Genomic DNA, 9,804 nt, shown 5'->3' with positions numbered 1-9,804 from the left:
CCGAGAAGTTGCAGTCGCCATTTCTTTATCTCGTTCCAATTATAGCCTGGTTGAGAATTAGGGAAAAGGACGTCAAATGCTCAAAATACCTCGCGTAAAATAACTCGAGTGTGCTAGACTATTGCAATGTTTGAATTTATTACAGGTACAGTAAAAAACCCTTTTTTAAGAAACTAGATTTTAAGAAAAAAATAGATTAACTGAAAATGTTAGACAAAAATTGTCCATTAAAACTCCTTTTACACGAGAACCTGTTTTAGCCTCCAACTTTGAAACAGGTTCTTTTTTTGAGAAATTCAGTCAAAGCAACAACACAGTTCCATATATTAATGTTGCGTTTTGTTCTGTTTATCTTGGATAGCTTTGTAAACTTGGTAAATATATGCTTGGATTTTTAACATATTATGCATACAATACCAAAAATAGGCCACGCCCTCCAATGACAAACAACTCATTTATTTTGAAAACTAGACTGCGAGCAGTGGGCACGATCGACGAGCGGTGAGCAGCCAAGCTGCGATCTCTTTTCGCTGTGACTGGCGCCCCTGCTGCTCGCAGATCACAACTTCGCCCCTCATCGCTCGTCGATCACGTCCGCTTTTTCCCCGTTCATTCCAGTGGGATTTCACAGCACAAGAGACTGCTCGCAGTCTATTTGAAAACAAGAACCTGAGTAGCCAAATTTTCCAGTTAAGCACCATCTTTTATAATAACCTTCTTAGCCTTGCTTGGAAAAAATTAGGTTCCTATAAGCGGGTTTTTACTGTATATGCTTCTGAGTCTAAAATTGAAAAAAATACCAAACTGCACCAATGTTGCACTAAGGTCACAGGAACTGTCCCGTTTCGGGGGAGGGGGTACTCCCGTAAATTTTGAATAAGTGTGTGCCTCGAAGAGTCACATACAGATAGCACCACATGGTTTCGTATATAGAAAATAATCTTTTTGGCAAATCCAACCACTACAAATTAGATATCAATGTAAAGGTTATAGAATGTTCTTTTCGATAAAAATTGTTTCGCTTCAACTTTTTTTAAAAGACTGTTACACAAAGGAGGAAAAAATGTCATACATGCACAAGCCCTAACTGAAAAAAACTCCTTGCGCATAAAAGGGTGTGAAAAAAAATTCCTAGAACAAATCACTCAATCACACCCTTCCTTAATCAAAAGTGAAATGGTCCGCCCCTTGATGCTCACAGTTCATTGATAAGGTCGTGAAGAGCAAAACACCCACGCGCAGGATCACCAAAGATCAAAAGAAACTGCCGTGCGTTTTCAGGTCGCTGACCGCTTGAAAACCGGAAATCTTACTTTTTCGATCAAGAGTCGGCATACTTCAATAGGACTACCACAACTTATGCCTCCGAAAAAGTTCACTTTAAGCTGGTCTGTAATCAATTTTAACCAATAAAGAGCTACTTCCACTGGACGTATTTGAGCAGCACACTGGAGGCTGCAAGTCGGCCATTCTCTTTGTGAAGCATTTTTAGTTCTTTTTGTCATTTGGTCATTTTATTTTTTCATAATCGGTATGGCAAAATAAAAACTAATGTAAGCAACAATCTGAAAAAATTTCTGACAAAGGCAATAGTACTCTGGAAATTGTCGCTTTCAGTGACGTTACAGGATGATCTCCAAGGGTGACTTAAGGCAAGTATATATCTCTCTTCAAGCACGGTGGTAATATTATTTGGTACCAGAACTCTCTTTCGTTATGGCTGAGTCGCGAAAGAAGAAGTGTAGGTTATGTGGTTTGGCAGATGGGCATACACTCATCAATTGCCCAAACAGATGCGGCTTTTGCGGCGACTCTATTACGCGATGCCAATGTCAAGATTCTAGTCTAGTACGTGGAGTCATGGACAGTGAAACTCCCAAGAAGAAGAGTGTGGACAAGACGCCGAGTACAAGTAAACGAAATGCGGAACCCGGTGATCTGGACGAATGGTAAGGCATAATGTTTATTCGCTAATTCAAGGTGAAACAATCAAAACAAATATTTTGAAGCAAGCCACCTTATGATGATGATGATTTAGCGTCAAGTTTATTTTAGATTATAACAGTCTAAAGAATATATACATCGAAAATAGATCACAAACAAACAAAAAAACATGAAACAAAACTAATCCGTTGCATGGGATATCCGTTCAAACCGGCATTTGTGAGTTAACTAGTTTGTTTCATTTGTTTACAGAGTAGAGGAAACCAGTAAAGCCGCCCGCGGGAAGGGAGAGAAGACAAGCTCGACCAAAAAGTTTAAAGACATGAAAAGTGACCTCGAAGCTGCCCGAGAACGGATTCGGCGATCCGACGAACTATACAAAAAGATGGAGGCCGAGTATCAAGCTACCATAGCGACAATGCAAAAACGCATTGAGGAGCTAGAAGGTACGAAAAAACAATTATCACAAATGTATGTTTCCATCGTTTTTTGCCAATTTTGTGGACTCAAACGGGAATCACCGCGATTGTAGGAGAGAGAAACGCACAGAAATTACCTATGTTCTTCAGGCTAATCTTAATGAAATTTTTTCTCATGTCGAGGACATTGAGTCGACATTGAGTGAAGAATGACGTGCATTAATAATTCGCCCACTTATTTGCATCTCATTGAAAAAGAATGGCGAACATTGATAGGTACCTCAATCTTTAAAACACACACGGACAAATATAAATGACCAAGTATTCGAGAATTTTATCTTACCCTGCTACACGTGTTAATAAATTTAAAACCACACCCACTCAACCTTTATACCTGCACTGTATAATGAACAACATAGGGAGCTCCCCACGATTTCAACACAATTTCCGATCGTTCTCCTCCGTGTAAAAACTCCACCGTTCTTAATACAATTTTTTCGGAGGATCGTTTCCAATCGTGTAGTAACTATTTACAATCGATATTTTGGAAATGATAAGGGTTGGGGATTATTTGAGGCGTGGCGTTGTATAAATCTATTGTTGTATGAAGCTTAAGTCGGTCCAGGGATACGATTGCAGTTAAATTAGTATATGTTTTGGCTTTGTAGGGGCGACTTTTCAAGACGGAGACATTGAGGACGAATTGTGCGAAACCGAAGAGGAGGAGCCAAAGCCAAAGGAGCCAAAAAAAGACAAGTGCTCAAAAAATTCCCGAGGTTTGTTAGAAATTTGACTGAACACATTGCATCCTTAACTATACTATCGTTAAGATCACAAAAAATCTTGCAGAAAAGTGACGTAGGCGATGGGGACGATAAAGTTAATACGTCTCTTGCAAATTATCTGAAAATTCTCCACGAACTATTGCCGGACGATTTTTCTGAACTGCCCAAATAAAAAAATACGAGAAACTGTATGTGAAATGTGATAAGGTTCAGTAACACTTTGGACTTTCTGACTCACTATCGCGCTATACCGCCGGATTGTAAAAGAGTAAGTATACGACCACGGCTGCTAATTCTAGAAGAAAATGTACATGATAATTTGACAAATATCTGCCAAACTTATCCTTTAGAATAGGTAAAGTTTCAATATTTCATAAATTGGGGAAACGAATGGTAATAAATTCTGAATAAGGACATTTTTCTTTCTAATATTCTAGGAACGGTCCAAGGATCCAATTTACAAGGAATTCATGACAGGTATTTAAGCGTTCTCGAAACAATGAAAGAGAACCAGTGCTCCCTTGCAGAGGCCATGCGACTTTCTGGTGTCCCACGGAACACCCTCAGGGACTTTATAGGCATCTGCGAACTCAGAATCATCGACAAAGAAAAGTACGAGAGAGTGGTCCAATTAGTTAAGGAAAAGACGGGTAAGGTGTCGATGAAATTAATTCAATCGAAATGTAGGGAAGCGCTCAGTGATTATCGCGCCCAATCAAGTAGGTTAATAACCGAGCAAAGGCTGCTCCCGTTCTACCCAAAGGATTATATGGGAAAATTATTAAAGAAATTAATTAAACTAGTTCATACATTATCCATTATCCATTATCCATTATCTTACCGTATTTACTCTATGAAGCGCCACGTTTATTCTTTTTTTTTTTCGGTGCGGGACGCTCATTAGAGAGCGGAGCTTATTCAACAACCATCATATTTCTGAAAAAAAAAAAAAAAGAAAAGAAAAAAAAAAAAGAGATAGCTATAAAGGAAATTATAACCATAGCCTTTTCAAACTGAAAAAGATTATACTATGGTTATGTTCCAATGTAATTAGTTTCCTCAAATAAGTGCCGCCGGCAATTTTAGATGCGGCACTCATTCTGGGTGGGGCTCAAACGAGTAAATACGGTGATTTTATTGATTATTTACCACTATAGATTTTTTTTTTCTATTAGTCTCAGTTTTGTTTTTTTTTTCTTTCCGGCTATGACCCCTAGAACGTTTGTTGTTATTAGGTGTAACTCGCTTGAATTCTTCGACGCTGTTACTTTTTGGGTTATAGGTTAAATAAGATTCTGTGTTTTTGTTTTTTTATAATATTTTCATCTCCACGGACAGTTTATACTTAGCAATGTGTTAACAGAGTAAAATTTTGGCTAAAAGAAATTGTTGTTAGGATTTAAAGAAAAAGGCCCTTTTAATGTGTGCCAAGAAAATGTTTTAGATCACTAAGTTTTGAAGGAATTTTGGTTGTTGTTACTGTTCTTTAGGCTTTAAATTTAGACCATAATGATAATAGAATGCTATGAAATAAGGTTGGTGCACCTTTTTTGAAAACGAAAACGAGTAACCAAAAATTACTGCTTTTGGAACGAACTTCGTAGCTGATAGTGAACTGTTGATAGTTATTAATTACACATCCACTTTTATATTGTACAAAACCATAACAAATGATTATCCTGAAATAAAGTTAATGATTGAAAGATGTGTAGCAATGTAAAGCAATTATTATCTTAATCTCCATGATCCTCATTATTTTTAATGGACGGAAATTAGAAAGTTAAATGGGGGAGGGGACTGAGGGGAATTTTCGAGCTGCAAGCATTTTTTTCCCCCTCATTTTTCCTACAGAGGAAAGTTTTCGGGGAAAACCCCGGCGCATCTTTGGAAGGAAAAAAAATTGAAACAAAACTTTAACCGCGCTACTCTCTTGGCGCGTGAGTAGTTCCCTCTCCATCCACTCAAATTGGAGAGCTCAGTTTTACCACTCGAAAAATCTTGCCTTTTTACAAATCAAAGGAAAGAAAGTCAATAAGCTTTCGCTAAAATGCATGCGATCGAAAACCATTTTCCATTTGAGTTTTGGAATGAAATTTTTTTTTTGGATGACAAACTGCAGTTACCAGTATACATCTTGTATTACGGAGGACAGTAAGGAAATTAACCAATGTTTTTTAAAATACTTGCACACAGCCATTGTTTTGCTCCATAAATCATTTATTTTTCCAGGCTCTCGGTGCGATCTTCGTCGCCGTGTTTATTGTGACGCACAAATCGTGCAGCACCTATAATTGTTGGTGCACCTATAATTCGTGTTTAAACCTCTCGAACGCGGAGTAACCGTTTATGTCCCCCCTTTATTCCACCAGTCCCCCCTCCAAAGAAATGTGAGCGCGCTTTCTTTTCTCTATTCCCAGCCTTCTTGTGACACAAATAGGCCGCTGCGGAGGAGAGAGTGTAAACAGCCATTTCAAGAAAGGTTGTCGTACAAGAGCGTAAAACCGTGCGCTACAATACCAACAGGTTGTATGGGCAACGGTTATTTGCTTTTGTTTGATCGAAGCTCACAGTCTAAGCCGGAAGGAAGGAGAATCCATGAACATGCGTGCTCATGCTATCTCTCTCTATTGCGTTGAAGCAACGAGAACTTCGACCAAGCAGTGGTAAATTACTTTAACCCATAAAGCCATTTGGTATTGTCGCATACGCTTTTAAGCTTTTGTCGGACAAATATCTCGAAACAGTTGTATCCCTATAAAGTGGATTTACAAAGCTACGGAACCTAATACGATCTATATTTTCAACCGTCACCACCATTTAGTACACCAGCGTTGAAGACTACATCATCGGAAAGTGAAATTTCCTTACTCGCGGTGCAATGGGAACAAACAGGGTTAGAATTGTTTTGACGTTTACTAAAAACACGCGCTTGATATAGAATGAAATAGAAATCAAAACTTTATGAGTGCGGCTGGAAGTATTGCGAGTTCACTCTACCGACGTCCCGTTTGTCGTTATGTCTCAAACTGGAGGTTTTTAACCCTTTAAATAGTCGAATTTTGTGCTCTTTATCGACAGACGGTGACACTTTTTTTTTAAAGAATAATGACAGCGGCGGCGGAAAAAAAAGTTAAAATGCCATTCATTGTCCAATGAAATAAGCTTCCAAAGCACAGATAATAAAACCAAATATAACCTAACCTTTGAAAAGGGTGTAGTAAGTCTCCAACGCATAAACATCGTGCGTTGTGGATCTCATAATTTTGATCTACGGTAAGTGAACACAGATCCTTAATTCTCACACCACATCTATCTCCGGAAAAGTAACAGGCAAAGTCAATAGGTTGAATATACTTGGAAAACTAGAGAGGGTAAAGGACCATGCACTTAGGTATGACATGTATTTATAGCAAAGACCCTTCATTAAGAAAGAATGCTCAATTTGATTGGTTTAAATAACACATTAAAAGGTCGTCTCATCCAAGATATGTTAATTACGATGGACAGATGTTTTCAAAAGAAGACACCCACCACTACAGCTAATTCATTTCAAGTAAAGAAAACGCATCTTAATGAAAGGGGCACAAATATGCTTTGATACCTAAAGTAACATGTACAAAACATGGTCTAAGGTCTCTTCGTTACTTCGCCGCTGTAAGGACTTGGGATTCGCTGCCGGAGACGACACGCACCATGGCCGGCACAAGAGAAATTTAAAACTGGATTCCAGACATGCAATTTACATCTAAATTACGTGGTAATCATATTACTTATTAGAGTTTTATATCTTTTATCGTGGAATTAACCCTCCTCCCCGGGGGGCAATGAATTATCGGCCAAGTATCAGTGAAGTATCGGTTAAGTGTCGGTCAAGTATCGGTGAAGTGTCGGTCAAGTATCGGTGAAGTACCGGTGAAGTATCGGTCATGTATCGGTCGTGTCGGTCAAGTATCGGTCAAGTATCGGTCGTGAATCGGTCAAGTATCGGTCAAGTGTCGGTCAAGTATCGGTCAAATGTCGGTCAAGTATCGGTCATGTATCGGTCAAGTATCGGTCAAGTATCGGTCGTGAATCGGTCAAGTATCGGTCAAGTGTCGGTCAAGTATCGGTCAAGTGTCGGTCGTGTATCGGTCAAGTATCGGTTATGTATCGGTCAAGTATCGGTCAAGTATCGGTCAAGTATCGGTCAAGTATCGGTCGTGAATCAGTCAAGTATCGGTCAAGTATCGGTCAAGTATCGGTCAAGTATCGGTCATGTATCGGTCAAGTATCGGTTATGTATCGGTCAAGTATCGGTCAAGTATCGGTCAAGTATCGGTCAAGTATCGGTCATGTATCGGTCAAGTATCGGTCATGTATCGGTCAAGTATCGGTCATGTATCGGTCGAGTATCGATGGTTTAAGACTATATCGGTCGACACATTTATCGGTCGACTGTCGACCGACTATCGGTCGACTATCGACCGATAGTCGGTCGATAGTCGGTCGATAGTCGACCGATAGTCGACCGATAGTCGACCGATGTATGTCGGTCGACTGTCGACCGATATGTCGACTGAGTCCACCTATAGTACACACGATCCCAAAATCCTTCTAAACTCATTATAATTTAAAATCTTCAATTTCTCTAGGCAATACTCTGAACATTTGCCTTAATATCTACCTTAGTATTATCATCATTATCATTATCATGATTACTATTTTCTTTAAGTAAATTTCTTTTCTCCCTCATTTGTTTAATTTAAGCTACTTAGGTGAACTGGAAGCTGACTTGAAAACTTAGCAGCTAATTAGCCTCCTGGCTCTTCATTTGTACTATTTCTCAGTGTTCTAGGTAATTTAGTATTTTCAATTTGTAATGTACGACAATGCAAGTATTACACATCATGAATTAAAAAAAATGGTCACTGAGTCACTAGGAACTGAGACCAACAATTTCAAACCTTAAATTTAACTACCAGTCAGAAAAGGAAAACAAAAATTTGCTTCATATGCAATTTAGGCAGCTACCTATAAAAGTTAGTAAATTGAAATAACTAAGTGAAAAAAACTGACCTTGATGAAATGATAGAGAATCCTAATGAGAGACTTCAGGTTCCAGAGAACTACTTGGAAGTCTTTACTGAAAGTCCCACCACAAAACCAGCAAGGCCAGCGCCCACATAAGCAGAAATAGAAAAGTCTTATTTTACCAAAGCAAATGCAAAGCAAAGCCTGTTTTTTAAGCATGGTACCTCTGTTTGCTGACCATTACTTGTTGCCCAGTCGCAAAATACCAATTCGCATCTTATCAAAACTTTGGGGCCAGACCACTCCTTCTGTGTTACATTATAAGAGTGGGTAGTTTTTTTCGAAATGGCGCGGAAAAAGTCGGCATAGGCTTCTGGGTTCTGCCTTATTAGGATTCAGTCTATATATTAGCTTTTTGTTGATATATGATAAAGGCAATTGAAACTTGCATAGCTGGAAAAAAATGGCATGATAGGATGCAAAAATGCAGAGCCAAGTAATGGTGGTGAGGGCTTTAAGTAATCATCTTCAAGGACCTTTTTTTGGAGTGTAACGAGTAAGAACAATCTTATTTAGAATGTAGAATAAAATATTTACTTCTTTATACACAGGAATCATACAGTATTTCTTTCAGCACACTGTTACTATTTGATCCCCAAGTGGTGAAACTATAGACTTCCCATACCTGCTGGCTTGTGTTCATTGGCATAAAGTCCACCCACACTCAGGGTTTTATTGTGGTTTGCCCATTTAAGTATGTTTGCCATCATTCAAAGTTGAATGTGTGGGAGCACTCATGCCAGTGTCAAGGATTGAAAGCATTTGTGTTGTGGCTGATCTGTGCTATGATCTTAAAACTCCAAATGGTAACGAAAAAGTCATTGTAGCTGTTCCATTTGATGTTAAATTGCCTGCTTAAAGATATTCTTTTCTATTTTTGGGAACTTCTCATTCGATACCCTGGTCTTAAACTTTGCACATACATATAGAGTAAGACCTTGCTCCTCGATGATTGACTGTTTCAGTATAATTTAAGCCCATTGAGTGGTTAGCTTCGACTTTCTCTTCAAAATATCAGTCCATTATCAGTAGGTGTACACTATTGGGCTCAAAGGGTTGAAATCTTAAGTTTTCACTTTGTAGGTCTGACAAGTCAGCGAGTGTAGGATACCCCTTCTATCGTCCAATGTCCAATTGCACATTTTCAGATTACAGGTCCTTAAATTTAAGGGGTCCATCGAGGTTGTTTAATGAAAGAAGTATGAATACATCTGACTTTCTCGTCCTAAAATTACCTTATCATACTGTATGCTTTGGTTATAGCCCAACAATTTGTATTAACTCATTGTCGTTGGTTGTTTATTGTTAGACGCATGTCAAGGTATTAAGGACAATAATACATATTTTTGGTTATCGCAAGGTATTCACTCATTTTTGTCTTCTGGTGCATGTGATCAGACAAATAAGGCAATCATAAAAGTACCTAACCATCAATATCCATGCAATCGTGGATGTTCTCAAACAGTTTAATTGTACCCACTTGTAAAATGCCTCAAACTGTGGCAGACGTAAATGATACATCTGCTTAAAAGATAAACTGGAGCAAATGACCCAATCAACATAATGGAGCCATTTGGCACAAATGA

The 9,804-nt window shown here is 38.6% G+C and overlaps 1 protein-coding gene across 1 annotated transcript; it reads left to right on the top strand.

Annotated features, from left to right (window-relative positions):
* Positions 1–2,266: 2,266 nt before the first annotated feature.
* Positions 2,267–9,077, top strand: LOC131791895 (uncharacterized). Its single transcript, XM_066161832.1, has 4 exons — positions 2,267–2,390; positions 3,032–3,139; positions 3,586–3,990; positions 8,935–9,077. Exons 1-4 carry the CDS (start codon positions 2,267–2,269, stop codon positions 9,075–9,077), a joined length of 780 nt encoding a protein of 259 aa, XP_066017929.1.
* The last annotated feature ends 727 nt before the right edge of the window (positions 9,078–9,804 follow it).

Source organism: Pocillopora verrucosa, chromosome 14, assembly GCF_036669915.1.
Source record: "Pocillopora verrucosa isolate sample1 chromosome 14, ASM3666991v2, whole genome shotgun sequence".
NCBI lineage: Eukaryota > Metazoa > Cnidaria > Anthozoa > Scleractinia > Pocilloporidae > Pocillopora > Pocillopora verrucosa.
This window is presented reverse-complemented; position numbering and strand designations above follow the sequence as displayed.